The 22,374-nt window shown below is 35.1% G+C and overlaps 4 protein-coding genes across 6 annotated transcripts in view; all 4 read left to right on the top strand.

The window, feature by feature from the left end:
- The window catches only part of LOC134847567 (casein kinase I-like), a 584,249-nt gene that overhangs the window by 465,831 nt on the left and 96,044 nt on the right, over nucleotides 1-22,374 (top strand). The window lies entirely within an intron of this gene.
- On the top strand, nucleotides 3,584-4,303 carry LOC134848250 (U1 small nuclear ribonucleoprotein A-like). The gene has a single exon (XM_063865634.1). The coding sequence runs from the start codon at nucleotides 3,597-3,599 to the stop codon at nucleotides 4,212-4,214; it is 618 nt and encodes a 205-aa protein (XP_063721704.1). The 5' UTR covers nucleotides 3,584-3,596; the 3' UTR covers nucleotides 4,215-4,303.
- Nucleotides 4,461-6,253, top strand: LOC134848251 (E3 ubiquitin-protein transferase MAEA-like). Its single transcript, XM_063865636.1, has one exon. The coding sequence runs from the start codon at nucleotides 4,464-4,466 to the stop codon at nucleotides 5,661-5,663; it is 1,200 nt and encodes a 399-aa protein (XP_063721706.1). The 5' UTR covers nucleotides 4,461-4,463; the 3' UTR covers nucleotides 5,664-6,253.
- Nucleotides 6,705-22,374, top strand: part of LOC134847622 (E3 ubiquitin-protein ligase Godzilla-like) — a 31,103-nt gene continuing 15,433 nt past the window's right edge. Inside the window, exons 1-7 of one of the 2 annotated variants that reach the window (XM_063864763.1) lie at nucleotides 6,705-6,928; nucleotides 7,705-7,797; nucleotides 14,480-14,605; nucleotides 15,087-15,174; nucleotides 16,112-16,202; nucleotides 16,354-16,374; nucleotides 16,645-16,785. In XM_063864763.1, the coding sequence (XP_063720833.1) occupies nucleotides 6,842-6,928; nucleotides 7,705-7,797; nucleotides 14,480-14,605; nucleotides 15,087-15,174; nucleotides 16,112-16,202; nucleotides 16,354-16,374; nucleotides 16,645-16,785 (647 nt within the window). In that variant the 5' untranslated portion in view covers nucleotides 6,705-6,841. The remainder of the gene's footprint in view (nucleotides 6,929-7,704; nucleotides 7,798-14,479; nucleotides 14,606-15,086; nucleotides 15,175-16,111; nucleotides 16,203-16,353; nucleotides 16,375-16,644; nucleotides 16,786-22,374) is intronic. The other variant, XM_063864764.1, reaches the window with a different exon arrangement.

A 22,374-nucleotide genomic window follows, 5' to 3' on the forward strand; every position in this document is an offset into this window, starting at 1 on the left:
TACCTCGAAATTCAACAGAATGAGCAAATCAAAATTTGGAAAAAACTAATGAAATTCGCTAAATTCTCTCCTCAAAACGTTTATGCCTGCTATACTAAAGGAATTCAAGAAAAGCTTTCATTTCTTGCCAGGACAACGCCTAACACTATGGAAAACTTGGAAATATGTGAAAATATTATCAAAGAACAATTATTACCTAACCTAGTCGGTAAAGACACTTTAAACCCCCAGTTCCGTGAGATATCTTCCTTACCCCTTAAAATGGGCGGACTTAACATCAAGCTGCCATCCGATCGTGAAAGCTACCTAGAATGGTCTAAGGATACATCACTAGTTTTGGAATCTCAAGATCCTATTACAGCAGTAACACAACAAGCAAAAGAGTACGAAAATCAAAAAATTGAAAACTGATAGAAAATTAAAAAAAAAACTCAATTTTTCCTTAAATGAAACAGATAAATACGCAATCGACATGGCCTCTGAAAAGGGAGTCTCTAACTGGCTCAAGGCTTTACCACTGAGCAGATACAACTTCAACCTGAATTAATCAGAATTCAGAGATGGTATTTACTTAAGATACGGATGGGAACCAACCAAAACCCCACTCACATGTGCATGTGGTGCTAATTTTAACTTGACACATACGCTCCACTGTGCAAAGGGTGGTTACACACACCTAAGACACAATGAAGTTAGAGACACATTCGCCAACCTCATGAACGAGGTTTGCCATGACGTCGAGATTGAGCCGAAACTTCAGCCGTTGCAAGGCGAAAGCTCTGTCAACAATTCAACTACAACTGAAGATGCACGACTTGACATTAAGGCAAACTGACTCTGGGAATCACGATTCAGCCGCGCTTTCTTTGATGTGAAAATTTTCAAACCCATGCCAAAACATCGCGAAAACTGCATAAGGATGCATACAAATACCACGAAACACTGAAGAACTCCAAATATCAGCAAAGAGTTTTAAACATAGAGCAGAGTAGATTCTGCACGCTAATTTTTGGATGCACCGGTGGCGCTGCTCCAACAGCCACGCGGGCGATGCAGCGATTAGCCAAAAAGCTAAGTGAAAAAAGACAAGAAAGCTATCCAGAATTTATAAACTACATAAGAACTAAAATAAGCTTCGCTCTCCTGAGGAGCTCTATACTTTGTATAAGGGGTTGCAGATCGTTACGCAAAGTTCAATATATCGACAACTCCATAAGCGCTATTGTAGAGGAAGGACGGCTAAGATAAATTAACATTACGACGCTGCATTTAATGCTGATTTATGACTTCATTGCTGATATATATGCATTTTTATATCGCTGGTATGGCCCTATCCAGATTGTGCACTTACCGTAACTAAACGGAAGGGCCCCTTTTGTTATTTAGTTTTTTTTCAAATTGTCCAAAGAATATTATGGTGGACTTGGTTTTTGTCAACTCACTCCTGTACGTTTACGCGGTTGTCTACTGCTACGTAGCCAGAAGTTTTTGTTCCGACCCTATTAAAAATGGGGAGGAGCTTCATGTTAGGGTGTGTTCTAGTGTTTGTTCCGACCATTTAAAATAGGGAGGAACTTTGTTTTCAGGTGTTTTTTTTTCGATTTTCACGCAAAATCAGTTACCACAAATAACTATCGCAATGGGTCGAGTGATAAATCATCTTAAAGCTCTTTTAGTCTTGATTCGAACGTCTCTAAAAAAATTCGAAAAAAGTTATCTAAGCGTCGTAAAAAACCTGGTTTGAAATTTTTTATTTTTTAAATTTCGAGCAAATAAGGGAGCGAGTAGGCTTTTTTAACCAAAAAATTTGTCTCGATTAATAATTGGAATGGGTCGAAGGATATATGTTGAAGTCCTTTTAATCGTGGTTCGAACTATCTTGAAGTTTTTTCGCAAAATTTTCCCAGTATCGAGAAAAACCGATTGGAAGCACGCCTGTAAGTTCATTTATGCGTTATTGAAGCCGTTTAAAGTAGCCTTTTTGTGCCTAATTTTAGCTTCTCTTGCCATTTTAAGCGCCATTTTAGGTTTAAAAAACTTCGAAAGTTAAACAGTGTGCAAAAACTAAAAAAAATTCGACTTACATAGTTGCCTGATTTTTTCCCACGCAAAATCGGGAACCACAAATATTAATCGGAATAGCTCGAATGATATATCATTTTAAAGCCTTTTCAGCCATGATTTGAAAGACCCAGTGACCAGTATTGAGAACAGATGTAAAGTTTTTGATTTTTCGTCTTGAAAAGCGAGCGAGAAGGTTTCAACAAAAAGAAGCTGCAAAAAATAATAATCATAATAGTAAGAGTGAATTATCATTACGCTTGCGATTAGCAAGCGTTATGAAACCGGAATATACTTTTTTTGGGCTAAAAAATAGTTTAAAAGAATCAATGGAATCATTTTACCTTTGGTTCATATAAAATCAAATGTTGGACGTTATTTCGCACTGGTGGCAAAGAGCTAACGCTTCTGCCTATAGATACAATTGTCAATAGTTTGAATCCGGCCAGGAGCTGTTTTTTTGAGCGGATCTTTCATGGACTTCTGATCGTCTGCTTTTTTTGTCGGCTTGGTTACCGCATCACCAAATTTGCCTAAATTTTGGGTGTTCTTACTCAAATTAAAAAACAGTCACGTGAATTAAAAATTGTTGGTAGTTTTTTCTTTACAAAATCAACGATTGTTCGTGAGTTTTTTGCAGTAGTAACACCCATGCTTCAGACGACAATCGTAGAAGTTCGATTCCATACGGGACTGTTTTTTTTGTGTAAACAGAAAACTTTCGATTGTTTTTAGACTTTTGTATCTGCTTATTTTAGTGGGCTTAGGTCCCGTAGAAAGTTTCTGTTGCTTTTTAGCGTTCTGAAAGCTCTTATTTAAATTTTTAATTGTGGAGATATTTTTGCTCCTGGAATTTTTGTCCTTTTTCAATTTATATAACATTTTTTTATTTGTCTTTCAATGTTTGGTTTGTCTTTTCATTTGCTGGTAAGTCATCGACATTCATTTTGTCTCGTAAGTATGCTAAGCTCCTCTTCTTGCTTGTGTTTTAAGGCCTTTTCAGCACTGATTCGAACGACATCAAGAGTTTTCTAAAATTTTCCCATTGCCGAGAATAACTGGCTTGAAGTTTTTGAGTTTTAGTTCAATTTCGAGCGAGTGATTTTTTATAGAAGGATAGGCCAAGAAGTTTTAGTGTTACTCTAAAAAAATTATTTTTAAAAGTTTTTTTTTCAGCGCGGTCTTGGGAATAAAAACTTCAACGATTCAAAAAATATATCTGGAAAAAAGATTGAATTTTGAATTTGTTAGTGAATTTTTTTTCATGTCATTTTGTTGACAAAATGAATGCCCATTTTTCCTGTTTGAGAATATGCTTAAGTTGTAGGCTTTCGTCTGATCCTGTTATCACACCACTCCCATAAAACAACACTAATTTGGAAAAAAAAGTTTTTTTTGAAGAATGTGGTCGGAACATTCTGTGCGACTTGCACAGCAACCGGCTATCCTTGTTCTGTTTTGTCATTGCGGGGTGATTTTTGCTATGGTTTTTACTATTTGAAACAAGCTAGCTAACATAGTCATTTCAGACAGCAATGGCAGACATACGACCAAATCATACGCTCTACATAAAAAATCTGAATGACAAATTGACAAAACTGGAAGTTAAGAAGCAATTGTACTATTTGTTCTCACAATATGGAGCAATACTTGATATAGTTGCATTAAAAACTCAAAAAATGAGAGGTCAAGCATTCGTTGTTTTCTCCGAGATTCCCGATGCAACAAAAGCTTTAAGAGCGCTCCAAGGATTTCCTTTTCTTGACAAAGCAATCCGGCTGCAATATGCTAAGACTGATTCAGAAGTTATTGTTTCCAAAAAAGGAGCCAGTGGCAAGAAAGCAGATAAAAAGAAAACAACTGCCAAAAAGAAAGTTACACCAGCTGGGGGACCACTCATTGTACAAGAAGGAGAGTCAGCTGATAAAGTTCTTTTCATTACTAATCTGCCCGAAGAAGCTAATGAAGTTATGATCACAATGCTGTTTCAACAATTCACTGGTTTTGTTACAACGAGGTTGTTACCAGGAAAAAGAGGAATGGCATTTGTTGATTTTGATAACGAAAATAACGCCAGCTTGGCTAAAGACTCTCTGCAAGGTTTTAAGATATCGCCAACAAATGCAATGAAAATAGCGTTTGCATCTAAATAAGTTATCGAATTGTTTTGATTTTCTCACTTTTAAATGAAATGGGGAAATTGTGTTCTTCCTTGTGTGTAATTAACTTCTTTTGTATAAAATTGTTTCCAGATTGAGAATATATTTGAACCGGAAATCTGCCTGCGAAGTTTTCAGCTTGAACAAGTTTTTACAGCTTATAGAATTGAGAATTCATGCTTTTTTCGATTCAGAAACATTTGATAACTTTGTCATCTTAACTTCTATGTTTTAAGGCTTGCAATGGATGAAGTCAAAGCGTTAGAATATGAAACTTTAAAAGTACCCTACGAGGTGTTAAATAAAAGGTTCCGTGCATCCCAAAGAGTCATTGACCGCGAAGTTTCTCACGTGATCAATGCGTGCAATGTCCTCGAGAGCAACGCTAACTCGGATAAATTACCCAATGAGCTGCCAGCATTAATTGCAAATGTAGAGCAATCTGTAAAATCTCTCTCTGAGCGAGCGAAAGAGTGTGTTGCACAGCAAAAGGCTATCGGGTCAACCATTAAAGATAGAGTGAAACATCTCAAAAGCTGTGCTTCTCTGTCCGACCTTCCTTCAAGTAGCGAAGAGATGGAAATAGCAGATGATTCTGGCTGGAGGCAGACGAGAATCAATCGTTTAGTTGCGGAGTACTTTCTGATGAACGGCTATTATGAGTCAGCTAGACTCCTCATTGAAGCGACAGATATCGGAAAACTGACCAATATCGAAATCTTCACTACGGCCAGAAACGTAGAGAGCGCTTTGAGAAACAAAAATTCAGCCCCGTGCTTGTCGTGGTGCGCAGAAAACAAATCTAAGCTGAAGAAAGTCAAAAGTACTCTTGAGTTTAATCTGCACAAACAAGGATTCGTCGAACTGGTTAGGGCGGACCGGAAAATGGAAGCACTTAATTACGCGCGGGAATGCATCATAAACGCAATGACAGATCACACTCAGTATAAGGAACTCGAAGAGCTCTCGGGAATTTTGGCGTACATGCCAGAGAACTTCATGAGCTCCCCATACAAAAAGTACTTTGAAGACGACCGATGGAACAGTTTAGCCGAGCAGTTCAAAACGGATAACTACAAAGTTCACTGCATAAACTCGACGCCATTGTTTGCGCAGCTTTTCAATACTGGTTTGTGCGCCATCCGAACTTCTTCGTGCTACCAAGAACGAGAATCGAATCCAAACTGCCCTACTTGTGATCCGTTTCTGAGAGAAATTGCGAAAGGGTTGCCAACTGGGACCCTGAGTCAATCAAGAGTCATGTGTAGGATCACAGGAGAGATTATGAACGAACACAACCCTCCGTTAATGCTACCAAACGGGCATGCTTATTCAACAGAAGCGCTGCTGGATATGTCTCAGAAAAACGGCGGAAGAGTTATTTGTCCTCTAACCGGACAGCAGTTCATGTACAATGATTGTCTCAAAGTGTTCCTCATGTAAAATGTGCTCCTCGAATTTCCTTAAGATCAGTTAGTGTTGTATAAAAATTCTGGAATTTTGAAAGATGTTTGTAAAGGTCTTTTGATTAAAATACTTTTTGATTGACAGTTTTTTGGCCTTTTTATTCTGAAAATTCAGTTAAGATTGTGTTATGCGAACTGATCTAGGAGAAATAAAAGCATTCGTGTAGAATCTAATATTGTACTAGGAAACTTTAAGCTGTTACATTCGGTGCTAAGTTAAATGTTTCTCGGGGGTCTGTAAATTTTCAAATGTTTTCAAAATTGTAACCTTTTTGCATCCTCAATCAATTTGCATACTAACAATTCCTGATAGGTTAGAGAACTTAGATCGGTCGGTCTCATCTCAATTTATTGGTGCTACACTCCAAGTGCAGACCCATTTGAATAGCTTCTGCTATTTTTGCTGGTGCTGTTTTGCATGTCTTTTTTTACAAATGCTTTTCATCTCCAATATTTACATGAGCTAGTCATTCGAATTTGACCCAAAATTCTACATGCTAGAACATTATCTCACAAAAAAATGAAATATTCATTTGGAATGGATTGAAATAAATTTCAGAAAATTTAGTTTCCATAAATTGCTGATATTTTCAGACATGGTCAAGCCTTCAAGTGAAAAAAGTAGAATTTCAGAATAGGTAAAAATCTTTGAAGTTAAAACCCTATTTCTTCAGTATTGGAGAAAATATATATTAATCTGGCCGGAAATTTTATCAGAAAAGAAAAACTCATTGTTTGTTTTGTTTAAAAAAGTCTATTGAAGCTCTGTTTTTGTGTTATGGTTCAGACTATGTTGTGAAAAAATGTATACATTTAAAATAACGATCGATTAGGTCCGAGTATGATGAGAGTATTTTTTGAAAACAAAACAAAAAATGTCCCAGTTTTTGTTGTCGCATCAAACAAAACCAATATATTGCCCGCATAGCGAGTACTATGTAAAATTGCCGGTTTTAAGTTACTGGTGACGCGATAAATTCAATGATTACGATTATTTTATCGTTTAATGTTTCAGACCAAGTAATGAAATTTTATATGCTAATAAGCTGGGTTAAATTACCGAAGGGAGTTTGAAGTGCTGCTAAATTGTCAGCTAGTTTCCTTTTGAGAAAAACAAAGACATTGATTGGAAAAGGAAGTGACAACAAGGGAACGATGAGTTCATTGCTTTTGGCTGCTGTGTTTCTGTTTGCTCCAATAGGCGTTTTGTCAGGGTCGGCCGTAGATTCACAAGTGATTGCGGTGAGCTCCAACCTTTTTTTTAAGAAGAAGAAAAAATGGGTATCTATAAAAATCATGGTAGTGCTTCTTGGCTAGATATTTCGGCCAGTGCTTCTTAACGTTTTTATCGAAGCTCGCTGAGACCCGATATTTTAACCAAAGGGCCATAGAGGTTGCTGGGTTTTAAAGTTATGTTAACTCCTCGGAGTTTTCTAAATGGTATTTAGTAAAAGTTTTCAGCATCAATAAAACAATTTCACGAAACAGCCTGTACTGAAACCGGTATTTGGAGTGGCACCAGGGGCGGATCTAGGATTTTCTCGAGGGGGGGGGGGGCGGATTTTTAAAAAAATTTCGAAAATTTTGACGACCTGTTTTTTTTTAGGTCGAACAAATTGATTTTCCGAGCTCTCCTAATGCATCAAAAAGACGCTGTTGTGGCCAAATTTTCTGCACCGCAGGCAAATTTTTGAAAAAACAGGTCAAAATAGCCGTTTTTGGGCACGTTTTGGAAAATTTTGACAAAAAAAATTGCGTTTTTTGGCGAGCGCTCCCCCTCAAATTTAGTAAATATTGGCGCCTTTAGAAAAATTTTAGGGTCGGTAGGCCAAAAATGGATGTCTTAAAAAGTACCTTTGGGTCGGCAGGGGGTCGAATCCCTGAGGGAGGGGGCGTCCCCCCCCCTAAAACCGCCCCTGAGTGCCACTGAGTGTTAATAGACAGATGGAGGCCTTGCAGAGCATCTCATTTACCCAGCACTATTCACTTTTAGTCGCAAATTTTTTTATTGGTTTTAGAAAAGGCAAGTTGGCCATGTCTCAGTCGAAACCGTGGAGATGAACAGTGCACAGGCAAAATTCGGATCCACTTTCAACGTCTACGGATTTACTGTAAGTCTTTCAGAGCCTCATTTTCCAGTCATCATTTTCCTGTTATCATTACCCTTGCGATAAGCAAGGGTATTGAAATCGGGTATTAGACTTTGGTGGAATTGGTTTTGGTGGAAATAAATGACTTTGATGGATGACTTTGGTGAAAACAAATGTACCAACACCAATTTCAGTATATCATTTTTTTGTTTTTATTTGCTCTTTTTTCTTTATTTGAATGAAATGGTCAATTTTGAAAAGTTCGAGGAGCAAGAAGGTTTTATCTAGATCCTTTGAAGGTGGCGGCATTTGGATTTTTCTAATAAAAACATTTCTTTTTTGGCGCAGCTTATTTCTGCTAATGAGCTGTCGGTTATGTTACCTTTTTGCAAGTTGTTTTGTTTCTAGGAACTAGAGTTTTCCTGTAAACAACTTTTCTTCAAATTTTTATTATAAGAACTTCTTTATTATCGAATCGTAACAATTTCCAGGTTCCTTCGCTTTTGACATAGAGGCAACGCCGTCTTCTTTGCACCATAAGGTCTGTGATTCGAGTCCTGACCGGGCATGATTTTTTTTGACTATGTATGCCATTAAGTTTTTTCCGTTAAAAATTGAATTGTAGGATATTCATTTGTCTGCTCAAGATTTATCGGCTTAGGTATCATATCAAGGATTCTCTTGTGCTGTAAGCAAGTATCACAGTGGTTGCATTGAAAATTTAATAGCATTTATTGTTGCTCTATTTTTGAGTAGTGCTAGGTCCTGTTCGAACAAAAACGGGTATTTTTAAAATGTATGGGATTGTTGCTTTTTTGCGACGTTTTGATTTCTTTCGTAGAAATTTTTGAGTTATGAGTTTTTCGCAGAAATTTCAATTTTTCTCAAAAACCCCTTTCAATTTTTCTTAAAAACCCAAAAATGGTATCAATGGACAAAGCGGCTGCTCATTTATGTGCCTGCATATTTCGCTAGTCTCTTTTCATTTTACTTCACTTTTTACGGCCTCGAAATTTTCAGTAGGGGGATTTTTGACCCGTGTGTTTTGAATTTTTATTTTCTCGAATATTATAAACACAAATCTGAGACGAAAATTTCAATCAAAACAAAAAATTGGGGGGATCTTTCCTTCTCAAGTGGTTATTCCCTAAATTGGTAGAAAAAAGTTGTGGCCTTAAACAAGCTTGACATTTTGACATTTCATTTTTTGACATTTTGGTCAATTTTAAAAACTCTGCTAAAAAACTGCACTACCGAATCGGAGATTAAGGGTTTAATTTAAAGAAAAAGTTCTTCCCTGGGCAAGCGGCTATTCCGTGGATTTGAAAAAAACATGTCCTTAAAAATGTCCAATTTTTGAAATTTTGCCCTTTTTTTAAAGTTTTTTTTTCAAAAATTTATCTGCTGTTTTTAAGTTTGATAATCATTCAAAAAAATATAGTGCTAAGGTTTTTCCTGCTTAGTCTCTCCATCCTATTTTGTGCAGAAAATTCGATATGGGCTTCGGGAAAATCCATTTTTTGACATTTTTACCGTTTTTTTTTAGAATTTTCATCACTATTCTCGAAAACTACTATCTAAAACTAATATTAGGGTTCAATATAAAAATCAGGGTGTGGAAGTCTTCCCGGCATAAAAGGCTGTTACCCTGCTTTAGTATAGAAAAGATTATGGATTTAGGAAATGTCAAAGTTGTGATTTTTTGATCATGATTTGGAATCGTTTTACCTTTTTCGAAAACTAGCCAGCAGAAACCGAGATAAAAGTTTCAGTTGAAAGAGCGAGTATTAGTTTTATTCTTTAAATGAGCAGCTAATCTCCTATTTAAGCAGAGAAAATTTTTTGCGTAAAGTCCATTTTTTTGAAATTTTGAAAATTGCTCGATTTTATGCTGCTTTATTGTTGGCTAGTGTTAGTAAAATTAAAAGTGGCCGTGGAGCAGATGTGAGAACGTGATACTTAGTCTCAAAATTGATATTTAAAATGTTTTCTTAAGGTGTATTTTCATTTTTTCGTATTTTCTTATTTTCTTAGAATTCCTGTTTGATAAAACAGGTTTTATGAAAGTACATGAAATTCGATTTCTTAATTTGTTTCCAATTTTCAAAAAAAGGAGTATCAATCGAAAGAATGACTCCACCCCTGTCTACCTGCTTACTCCGCTTGTCCCTTTTTATTTTACCGCTCCTCCCCTGTCCAAAGCCTTCACAAAAGTCTTCGGGAAATATTTGACCTTTTTTTTGGATTGTTATTTAGTTTTTGCACAAGCGAAGCTTGTGTGATAGTATGAACTCTTTTTTTATCCAGCATAAGTCGCAAATTTTAGTGTTGATTTTTGAAACTTTTCATTATTTATTATGGTCAATAACCAGCTGTTAAGTACAGGCATTGCTAGCGATATTAGCACTTTAGCTTCAAGATATCATGGGTCTGTAGCGTAGGGAAGGAGACCCGCAACAAAGTAAGAGGGTTCGAACGATGTTTTGAATGAGATTTTTCGTATACTAGATTAAATGCGTACGCTCTATAAATTGAGGCATGTTAGTTGTTAAATTGCTTTTTCAAATTGACTGGTACTGCTGATGCGTCAAAATTGACTTGCATCTATTAGCAATTATGTAGACTCTTAATTGGCGTGCGTCACTTAAGAAATTTGTGACTCAAAGTTTTATCATTCAGTTTTTTTAATAGTAGAGTTTTTGGTAGTATTTTTGCTTGTGTATGCGAAGTGCAACTTCGCCTCTGTGTCTCAAAAGCTACCGTTCTAAATCTGAGATTTCCGTTTCAATGAATAGAACGGATTAGAAAAGTGTTTTGAATCTTTGACTTTTCTCGAAAACTAGCCTCTAAATTTTGATATTGTAAGTTCAATGGAGTTAACGGGTTGTGTGAAGCTCCACTGCATTAGCGGCTTTCACATATTTTTTCTACACAAAAAGTTATTGCCCTAAAAAAAGTCAAGACTTTTCGACAGGTTTTTCAAACTTTTCGAATTTTCTCGAAAAATACCCTCCCGTATCTTGAATTTTGGGTTCAATCAAAGAACGGGTTGCAGTGTTGCGAGTTAAAGGAAGCTCGGAAAAGTCGTTGACCGTTGTTGAACTTTTTTTGGACACTTCTCAAGAACTGCCCTCTCAAATCGGAGTTTTTGGGATCAATCGAAATTACAGCTTGCGTGAATTTCCTTGCATAAGCGGAGCCTATTTTTTACACAAGAACGACGCTTGGAAATTGCAATTTTTGGATTTGTTGACTGTTTTTTGGTCTTTTCTCAATACCTATCCTGCCAAATCTGGTATTGTAGGTTTAATGGAACAACAGGTTGTTGAAACCCTACTTTTACAATTGGCTACGCCTCTTCTAAAGAAAAAATGAAGCCTTCAAACAAATCAAAGTTTTGTGAAACTTTGACCGTTTACTGGATTTTTTTTAGTTTACTCGAAAACTACCGTGTCAGCTTTCAGGTTAAGCGTTCAATTGATAAAATTAGTTTGGGAATCTTTCGAACCTTTGCGGCCTTGACCTTATGTTTGCAGAAAAGTAGTGGATTTCGAAAAGTCAAGTTTTTTGAACTTTTGGCCGCTCCAAGAAACTATATGATTTTTCTTCAAAACTAGCCTATCAAATCTGAGATGTAATGTTCAATCTAAAATTTGCAATATTTTTTCCTGCAGAAGCAGCGACTCCCTAATTTTTCGTTTGAGAAATGTTATGTCCTGGGTAAAATTTAAGTAACTCAAAAAAACTTTCACTCTTCTCACTTATTTTAATAGGGAAACAACTAAGGTTTTGGGCAAAGTTCAATTTCCGAAGTTATGCATGTCGTCCCGCATTAGTGTTAGAAATCCAAAGAAAGGTCAAAAACGTACCTCCAGCTTTAGCTGGGCACCTAATGGTCTTTAATCAAGACATACATAAATTTTGGTTCACCAAGCTTTCAACATTTTTCAGCTTTTTTGACTGATTTTTGTTTCTAAGTTTGTATTGTATCACAAGTGTTGCAAAGCTCCGCTTCGCTTCTGTGTTATCCTTTGATGAGCTAGGGTATTGCAATCAAATACTTAATTTTCCCCCGTAAGTAACTTGGTTCTCAGATTGGTCAAATGGTAATCAGTATAATTCATACCCGCTGCATGGTTTGTATTGGCTGCATATGTGCCTTGTGTTTACGGAAATAGTTCCGAATTAAATATTTCTGGATTTGAATTTTTTTAGTATATTTTCGTTTTTGAGATATATCGGCTCGTTTTCCTAATTTTTGTCCTGTTTATTTTTGTTTGTTTTTTTAACGATTGAAATCAAACGAGAATGTTTTGGTAAATCTAACCCTCAGTAACTATTTTTGCCTTTTTAGTTCGTTTATTATAGTAAATTTACGTCCGATCAACTATCCAGTGCATCTTGCGCTGAGATAATAAATATGCTTGAGACGACAATGGCTTGTGATTTGAAGCGGCCGAGACCTGTTTTTTCGAAAGAAATTTTCAAATTTATTGGGCTACCGTCAGTTTTTCGGTTTAGTTAATGTTTTTGGCATAGTTGATGTAAACAGGACAACACCTGCTTTTCTTGAAGATTCGGCTTTCTTTTAACTCGATGAAGGCAAGAGTAGAAATAATTAAGTTATTATTTTTTGCGGAAATTTTGTTGCTTTTGTGAAGTGGAAGTTTTTGCTTTGTCGATCAATTAGCATGGACTTATAACGCTAATATATCTTATATCTTTTTTCTCTTAAATTTTTTTGACTTAGTGGCTTTTGGCTCAATTTCTGTCTGCTAGTTTGTGGTGCTATGTTTGTATTTTGTCGCAATTTTATAGTTGTCGACTTAAACTGTCTTTTTTTCCGGATTGGGTATACCACCTTGCATTCACTACATAAAACACTGGTGGACACTATGTGGCAGTACCTTTCGGTTGATTGTCTGCTTATGGGATATCATGTTTTCTTCAAAATATTTGGTTCCTGCAATTCCGGTTTTATTTTTACGATCGATAGAACTGGCTCGATATTTTGGAAACCTGAAATTCAATCCGACAAAGACCTCCCAAAATCCGAAATAGATTCAATCCCGAAAAGACTTCTGTTTGCATTTTTTAGATTGTTATTTTTGTTGATCTTTTTTCATTTTTTCTTGGCTCGAAGTCATCTTGCTACTTCATCAACGTCATGCTGTTAGGATCCTATTTTTTTTGTATTGCAAGTGTTGCGAAGCTCAGCTTCGCCGCTGTGTTTGGAAGCCAATTGTCTTACTTTCTGGCATATTTTCTTGAAAGCCATTTTCGTTCAATATAAAATCAAGACAAAGTAAGAAATTTTTGATAGATCAATTTTTCTTTATCATTCTTTTACTAATTTTTTTCTCCTGCTTTATCTCCAACTTGTCGGTTAGTTTGTACTGCTTTGTTTTTTTTTGTATCGCAAGAAAGCGATATTTTGGTTTGCGTCTGTTTGTAAAGGTTCAGTAGTTTATTTCGAAGATATCAGATTTTTTTTGCAATTTTGTAATTTTCAAAAAATTATTCGATTTTCCTTATTTCATTTTTTTTTACTCATCTGCAAGTAGTAGTAGTCATTAATTTGTGCATCGCAATTGGCGCAAATCTCTGCTTCGCCTCTGGCTATGTTTTTAGTTTTTAAGAGTAATGAACGTAATGAAGACTATTATATAGGGCTTGCTGATTTTGTTTTTGTTTTTTAAGTCTGTAATAACTACAGATGTGCATTCATACATATTGATGTTTTTATTAATGCACTTAGGTATATATGCATTTTTTGAGCTGAGTTGAAAATCATCTGCTCAAAGTGACATAAATAGCACTCTCCAAATACGAACGATTTCTAGTTTCGAAAGTGAAATTTAATTTTTAGATTTCCAGCGTAATAAAAACTTACCTATTGATCCAGTTTTCTCAAGTTGGGCTAATGTTATCAAAAAGCAACAATCAGTTATAGAATTTCAATGAGCTTAAAAGGCATCAATTTTTTTCTTTGAAATAGATTTTTTCAACAAAGTCTGTTTTTTTTAATGTATATTTGCGTTCATTATTCTTCCAATCTTCGATTGTCTTTGTTTTTTTTTTCAATTTAAAAGTGAGCGGTTTGTAAAGTTAGTCTTAGTAGCTTCTTATTGCGTCACTTGATGAGCAAAAATTTTTCTCATATGTGTGTATTTGATGGGGGACCTTAAATTTGTTTTTGATAAAACATTTTTTTTTAGCTCAACGGGTGTCTTCTCAAATATGAATTTTCACAATTCTTTGTTTAACGTTCTAATGTCTTGATTAGCATGTTTTTTTTTAAAAAAAAAAATTTCATTCGAGACAAATGAGCTGTTATGATGCACTTGTTGTTGCTCCTGAAAAACTTTTTGTGCATTTTTTTACATACTCAAATTTTTTTCATGAAGATGATTTTTATGGCATTTTTTGTTTTCGGCTCATTGTCATTAAGTCTCTACCTAAGTGTTTCCGGCTTTGTGACCGCTCGGTAAATGGCACTAAAAGTTTATCTAATGCTGATAGTTGTGATTGTTGACTCTTTTTCTGAAATTGCATCTTGTCGATTTAGCGGTTTCCTTCTCATTTTTTTTATTCGTTAACATGCAATGATACGCTTGTGTTGTATCGCAATTGGTTGGAAAGTTCGCCTCTATGTTATAGTCTGTTATCTTAAAGGCTTGATCCATTACGGTACTGTGTTTAGGGAGTGCTGTTGGTTGCCCAGCCGCTGAACGCCTGCACACCATTATCAACGCCGTCTTCAGATGTCGTAATCAGCGTCCCCATGTTTGTCCTGATTGAACAGGGAGAGTGTGAGTTCGAGACTAAGGTCAGTAAACCTGTTGTCCTTCCCTACATTCTATGCTCTTTTGCTCAAATTATCCCTCTCTACTTCAGTAAGATTTTACAATTTAATTTTTTTTCGATTGATGTACAATTTATCCGTTTTTGAGCACATTAAAGATATACATTTATTATGACTACAGTTTTTTCAAAGCGTTTCAAAGGTCATTTTTTGACCATTTTTTTTGGCTCAACGCGCGTCCACCAATATATTATCGGCTTAGTTTCCGCTGCTTTGTTTGTACTTTAATGCTAATTAAACGCTGGCAATTGTCTTTCTTGAAATGTTTGCCCTAAAATGAATTTCATTCGATAGAAACATATGAAAATGTTTGTAGATTTTTGTCCATTTTTTTCGACTTTGTGGTTATAATCCCTTTGAGTGCCGTTCTAGGTTTCTAATGTGTTGGTGGCGGTGCAAAGCTCCGCTTCGCCTCTGTGTGGTTACTGAAATTTTGCTGCTTTAGGTTTACCATGCACAACAGGCTCAATTCAGTGCCGCTATAATATACAACGATGAGGACGATACAATAATTCAAATGGATTCAACTGGAAGTAAGTGATTGAATTTGAGTCAATTTAACCGAGTGGTCCTGATGAGTCGACTGGTGTGGTTCTCCCTGTCTTTTTCTTCCTCTGTGTTCACTATTTCGTAGGGAAAAAACCTGCCACTTTTTCCCCCCTCTTACATTTTAGTTGGATTTTTTTAAAATATCGCTGGTTTCAAATTATTCATATATAGTCGTATTTTCACTCAGGCGTTTTGTGAACTATTATTCGAATTAAAATTGCAGCATATGTACCGTGCAATTTACAGACCAATTAAATCGCTTGAAAAAATGCTAGCCTTACATGAATTCAGCGTATTTTTGAACCAAGTGGGTGATATTACTATGAAAAAAAAATGAAAAACAAAGCAGCTCAGAAAATTTAGTGTTACTTGTGTTACAATTCAATTCAAAGCAGATTGTGAACTATATTTTTTGAATTTGATAAAATCAATTGATGCAGAAAAAGTAGGAAAGAGCAAAGTTTTGAGTTTTTTCTATTCTTGCGAAGATCTTACTGCATTATTTGCACTTCAGCAACGACTCAAAAATCGAGACTGATATTGGCGTAACTGAAAGTGGCTGTTTGTGATCGACAGACCTTAGTGCCAACGTGGCGTAGGTCGGGAATTGAAAGTTGATGGGGGGGGGTAAAATTTCAATATGTTCTGAATCGTTTAAATATTGACGTTGAATGTTTTCTTTTAAGTATCGTCCATATACTTTTGAAGCTGTTGCAACTTGTTTGATCTTGGTCGTATATTATGGCCCGCTAATTTTTAAATCGCATGTCAGGGCTGGTGGAATTCTTATGTTTTCAGAATTTTCCTTTGGTAAAAAATATATCTGTGGTTTTTTATTTGGTTTCTTCGGTTCCTCAAATCGCACAGGGTAGAAAATTCTGTACAATACTAAGCATTCAATGTTTTTTCTTGTTTTTATAGTGTACGACGTCTCAATTCCCTCTGTGTTTGTGGGCAAAAGCGACGGAATCAATTTAAAAGAAAACTTCACCTTGGTTTTCAACCGAAACATGTGAGTTTATGCATATAACTTGTTTTTTTTAAGTAATCAAAAAGCTACAGTGCGTTTTGCCCCGCCAATGATTATTGGACTAGATTTGGTGGTAATTGAAAATACTTTTATATGAAATAGGAAGTCTCTTAGTTATGCTCATTTACTTCAGATATGCTGTAGATTTATATTGGTAAAATCAATTACTATTGTATCATACATTCAAATAAGCCATTGAAAATCAATTTCTGAGCCTTTCGTTTTCATAAGGCTTTTTTAAATTAGTTCTGAGAGTATCGCCCCTTGATTACACACTGGCTGATATGACTTTTACTATAATGATCGTCAATTTCTGTTGACCTTTTGTTCATGTACTACAATCATTATCAGCTTGGCCTCATGGTATATACATACTGCGCTCATGAGAAATTTGTTGTACCCAATGAAACAGATTTTATTTTAGGAATGTGAATACGGAAGTCACTATAAAAGGCGAATTTCTGATCCCACTGAAGCTGTACTTGATCCCCTTTGTTATAATAGTGGGCGTGTGTTTCATCATCATGCTCCTATTCGTCCTCGTCAAACTCGTTCGAGATCACAGGTATGCAAGAAATATTTGATGAGTTTCTGTACCATTTGAAACATTTTTGATACAAGTTTAGTTTTCAATGAACGCAGTGAAGATATTTATGAGTTGATTGTTTTCTCTTTAAACGAAAAAGTCTTAAAAAATTTGTTAACGCTCAAGTTTGGTTTTTCTCGGGTCGATTTTTGATTTTTTTAAGTTCATTTCATCATAAAAGGAAGGCAAACTCCAATATCGTACAGCATAATTGTAAAGGTCACGCAAAAGTTTTTGGATTTCCTGTGGAATAAAAAAATTACCTACTGATCCAGTTTTCTCAAATTGGGCTAACTTTATAAAGAAAAGTTTCTATCTTAAGTTGTTTTAGAGATTCAAAGAGCTATAAGGTCGCCTATTTTTTCTCAGAAAATTGAAAGTGGAGATTTTTTCAAAAAACAAGTCAGTATTTTTTTTTTGTTTTCCTGCGTTCAATGACTCTTTTCCAAATGTCTGTTAGCTGTTCTTAAATTTGAATAATGTCATCAAACAAGTGCCCATCATGAATCTGTATTGAAATTCAAAGAGCTTTAACCTGATATATATATTTTTCTGTTAATTCGAGAAATGATTTTGGAGGAAAAACCTAAACTTGCGAAAATATATTTTTTTTGTTCAAAAATCGGAATATTGATCTGAAGGAACGGAAAAGGAAGCTCTTATCTTAAACAGTTGGTTTTTGAAGTCAAACTTGGAAAGCATCTCCCGACCCGATGCAATTTTGTTGGCCAATGGTAAAATAATTGTTTTTATTGGGGAATTAGCAAGAGGAGCTTATTGCAATGTCTGTCAATGAGCTATCCGCCAAATATGTTTTTCTGCTAAAAGGCTATTTAAATTATCCGGACAAATCGAACAAAACTTGAATTTTCAAACGCGTTTTTCTCAAATTGGGCTAAGATTAGGCAAAAAGTGAAGAGAACAAAAGTTGCTCAGAATTTCACCAGAATTAATACGGTGCGATTTTTTCTCCGAAATTCTCAACAAAAATTTTACCCCAAAAATGGGTCATTTTGGCTTTTTTCAACTAATCAAGAATTACACTGAAACTATTTGTTAATTGATAAGAAAATTATATCACAGGAAGCCTCTTACGCAGCTCAACAAAGTTTAATAAGGGTTAAATCTCCAAAAACCAGTATAAGAGAAAAAAATTTCACTTGATAGTCAATAAATGTGACTTTTACTATATAAAACCCAGAATCTCTGTTTAAAAATAGATTTTAAACAATTTGCGCAAATTTTTGGAGATTTAACCCTTCTTAAACTTTGTTGAGCTGCGTAAGAGGCTTCCTGTGATATAATTTTCTTATCAATTAACAAAGTAGTTTCAGCATAATTCTTGATTAATTGAAAAAAGCCAAAATGACCCATTTTTGGGGTAAAATTTTTGTTGAGAATTTCGGAGAAAAAATGGCACCGTATTAATTCTGAAATTCTAAGCAACTTTTGTTCTCTTCACTTTTTGTCTAATCTTAACCCAATTTGAGAAAAACGCGTTTGAAAATTCAAGTTTTGTTCGTTTTGTCCGGATAATTTAAATCAGCACTGTATAAAGTGGAATATCATTGAACTAGATCGGAACCATTTATTTTTATAAGGTTTACAGATACAGTTTTAGTGTCTGCTACTGTTTTTCTGTAAGGCTTGGCCGCACTAGCAGCTAAGACTTTAAGCAGACCGATCTGTTACTTGATTCAACCTTTAACAAGCCAGAGCTATAATTTCAAACACGAATTTAATGATCGCTTGCTACACTGTGCTAATTTTTGGCGCAAGTGTTATGCAAATTTTTAGGCTTTTCTGTTTTTTAAACTGATGGAATGGTGCTAGGCTGGTTTGCAAGGCTAGAATGGTTTGCGCAGACCGATTTTTTAGCAGACTCACAAAACAATTAACAGGTCAAAAAGCTATCTTCAAATGCGGCATTGGGGAGTAGCGACCGCTTAGTCTACGTCGATCCGCTGCGCTTACTTTCGGTACGCGAAACGCGTGAATCAGTGTTTGCTGGTAATGAATATTACCGTTTTTGAAACCAATAAACGATAAATTACTAAATAAAACGTGATAATTGGCTTAATTAGGGAAGCTCAACCCCAGACTGAGCGTCTTTTTACGTCTGTCAATCAAGTCTGAGTCAGTTGTATTTCGTTTCTGCTAAAAGATCATTCAACTTTATGTAGTAAAAGATTGGTCTACCAAAAAACCGTCTCCCGGTGCAGTTCTGCTGGCAAACGGCGAAATAATAGTTTTAATTGGGGAATATCAACAAGAATAAGAGCTTATTTCAATTTCTGTTAAGAGTAATGAATGTAGCGAAGAATCTTCTATAGATCTTGCTGATTTTCAATCAATTATCCGCCAGTTGTACTTTTCTTACACTTGGTCATTGGTCTTCTAAAAACCGTCACTCCTTTTTGAAGCAACTTCTCGATTTTCTGCCGGTGATAATTTTGTCAGAACCGGGTATATGATCACAAATTAACTGATAGTCATTATTGAAGTCAGCATTCTTGTACATGCTATTCAATTGGCGTACAGATAAGAAACCAGGAGCTATCTATCTATCTATACTATATTTAAATGCGAGTGTCAGCTATCTCCCATGTTTAAGCATAATAATTTTACATGTTTAACGAAAGATTTTTTTCAGATTTAAGCTATATCATATATTGCAATGCTTAAGAAAATTTTTCAATTAGTTTTTCGCAAGGTCATTAATTTTTCAGTATTTTTTTTCGAGGTCAAATTAAGTCTGTCTGTCTGTATACCTGCTTTTTAAATTAATTTGATTATGTCTGTCTACCCGTCGCCTAATTTTTTAACTTTCATCTATTATGATCTATTATATATTTAAATGCGGGCTTCTCTATCTCGCCATGTTAAAGCCTTTTCAACATATTCTTTTTCCATGTTTAACAAATGAATTTTTTCACGTTTAAGCTATATCGTATATTTCAATGGTTAAGGTTTTTTTTCGATTTTCCAGTTCAAATTCAGAGTTTATTCCATCAATTTGAAATTAGCAACCCAATAGTCGGATATTGTCAGAATTTTCCCAGGTTTTGCGATTCTGGCCTAACCAAATCCTTTTAGTTTAAGAGAGGCAATATCTCGCCCTTTAGTTGAGTGCTGTCAGGGTTTTCTCAGGAGTTGCGAATCTTGCCTCCAATTCTCACTTCTCAAATCGTTGTAGTTTTCGAGATATGACGTTCGAAAATTTTCAAAAACTTAGATTTAAAAAAATTCCAAAACGTTTAAGATCTCAATCCTGTTGTTGGATATTGTAAGGGGTTGCAAATCTTGCCTTTGATTATGGCTGCTCAAATCCGTGTAGTTTTCGAGATATGACGTTTTTTTGGAATTTTTTCAAAAAAACTTAGATATAAAAAAGTTTAACAAAACTTGAAATTACCATCTCTGTAGTGAGGCTCTGTCGGGGTACTCTCAGGAGTTGCAAATTTCGCCGCCAAATATGACCGCTCAAATCCTTGTAGTTTTCGAGATCTGACGTTTTTAATGATTTTCTCCGAAATTTTAAAAAAAACTTAAATGTTAAAAAATTCCAAAACTTTGAAGATCTCATTCCTATTATTGGAATCTGTGAGGGTAATCTCAGGAAGTTGCGAATCTTGCCTTTGAAAATGGCTGCTCAAATTCTTGTAGTTTTCGAGAAAAAACTTTTTTCGATGATTTTTTCCAAATTTTTCAGAAAACTTAGGTTATAAACAATTTCGCAAAACTTGAAGTTTTCATCTCTGTAGTGAGCCTCTGTCAGGGTACTCTCAGGAATTGCGAATTTTTTCTCCCACTATGAGTGCTCAAATCCTTGTAGTTTTCGAGAAATGACGTTTTTTATGATTTTCTCCGAAATTTTCAAATAAAACTTAAATGTTAAAAAGTTCCAAAACTTTGAAGATATCAATCCTGTTATTGGAATCTTTGAGGGTACTCTCAGGGGGTTGCGAATCTTGCCTCTGAATAGGACTGCTCAAAATCTTGCAGTTTTCCAGATATGATTTTTTTTGTGATTTTTTCAAAAAATTTTCATGAAATTTTTTTTTCAAAGTTTGAAATTCCTAACCTGTAGTTGGAGAGCTGTCAGAGTAATCTCAGGAGTTGCAAGTTCGGCTTCATTTTTGTTTAAAAGATAAGACAAGTTTTTTGGAAATTTTAAGAAAACTCAAATTATTACAAAATAATTCGTTAGTGAAATTCCCAAACCTGTAGTTGTGTACTTTCAAAGATTGCGAATATTGCCATAAAAAAAACTGCTCAAATTTTGGTAGTGTTCGAAATGTGAATTTTTTCTGGTTTAGAAAATTTAAGATGAAGTTTCTCAAAATCAGAATTTCCCAACGTTGTAGTTGGGTACTGTAGGGGTACTCTCAGGAGTTGCAAATCTTGCGTCCGAATGCGACTGCTCAATTGCTTCCAGTTTCTCAGATGTGACGTTTCTTATTTCATTATAAACTTGGATATAAAAAAATGTCACAAATTTTTATGGTTTTTCAAAATTTGAATTAAAAAATCGAATGAAAAATTTTACAAAATTTTAAGTTACTCTCAGGAGTTGCAAATCTTGCGTCCAAATGTGACTGCTCAATTGCTTTCAGTTTCCCAGCTGTGATGTATCTTAGTTCATTTTAAATTTTCCGAAGAACGTTTATTAAACTTCACAAAGTTTTTTGGTTTTTCAAAATTTGTATAAAAAACTTGAATAAAAAACTTTGCAAAATTTTCAATTACGAACCCTGTAATTGGGTGCTGTCAGAGTACACTCAAAGAATAGGTTTTTGAGTCTTTGAATATTCGAAGCACCGAGGTGCGAAACACGCTAGCAATTATTAATTGCTCCGACTTTCGGAGAAAACGGAATATTCATGTTTGGTGTGTTTTTTTTCAGTCAGTTTTGGCGATCGAAATTATAGTTTTTAAAACATTTTATTTTACCCCATCGAAGATATCGACTCCCTGAAATCAAATGTAAACAGATATTTTACATCCGACCATTTTTTTTGCAAAGTTCTGGGAGTTTGAAAATTGCCAATTTGACCGGGCTCTGGACTAATTTTTGTGCGCTTGGAATTTTTTTTCATAATGCTGAAAGCGGGTATAGGACAATAAGCCGACGGGACTTCAGGACAAAATTTCAACTTAAGCACTATTTGATCATCTGTAACATGGTACTTTGCAAAAATTTAGACAAGTCTAGTCCATAATGAGCGTTATGCATGACAATGCACCTCTTAGGAATGGCATCCATGTTTTACATCAGCCGGTTGTTGAAATGAATAAATACATAAAAAGCGCCTTCAACAATATTTTAATTTTAAACTTTCCTAAGCATAACTAGAGGCTTATATGTTCTGAAAAGCTAAAAACCGATAAAGAAAGATAATGAAATTGAAAAATTTCTCAAACCAGTCTTCAAATTAATCATATTTCATTAATTTTTGAGAAAATGTTTGGCTTCAAGTCCCTAATTTTACGATTCGGCTTGAAGAATTGTCGGCTTGATGTCCGGCACCCGCTGAAGGCATGACGCGAAATATTTATGCATCATGA

Source organism: Symsagittifera roscoffensis, chromosome 6, assembly GCF_963678635.1.
Source record: "Symsagittifera roscoffensis chromosome 6, txSymRosc1.1, whole genome shotgun sequence".
NCBI classification, from domain to species: domain Eukaryota; kingdom Metazoa; phylum Xenacoelomorpha; order Acoela; family Convolutidae; genus Symsagittifera; species Symsagittifera roscoffensis.

Coding starts and splice junctions, on each gene's coding strand:
- LOC134848250 (XM_063865634.1), top strand. CDS start 3,597: ATGGCAGACATACGACCAAATCATACGCTCTACATAAAAAATCTGAAT.
- LOC134848251 (XM_063865636.1), top strand. CDS start 4,464: ATGGATGAAGTCAAAGCGTTAGAATATGAAACTTTAAAAGTACCCTAC.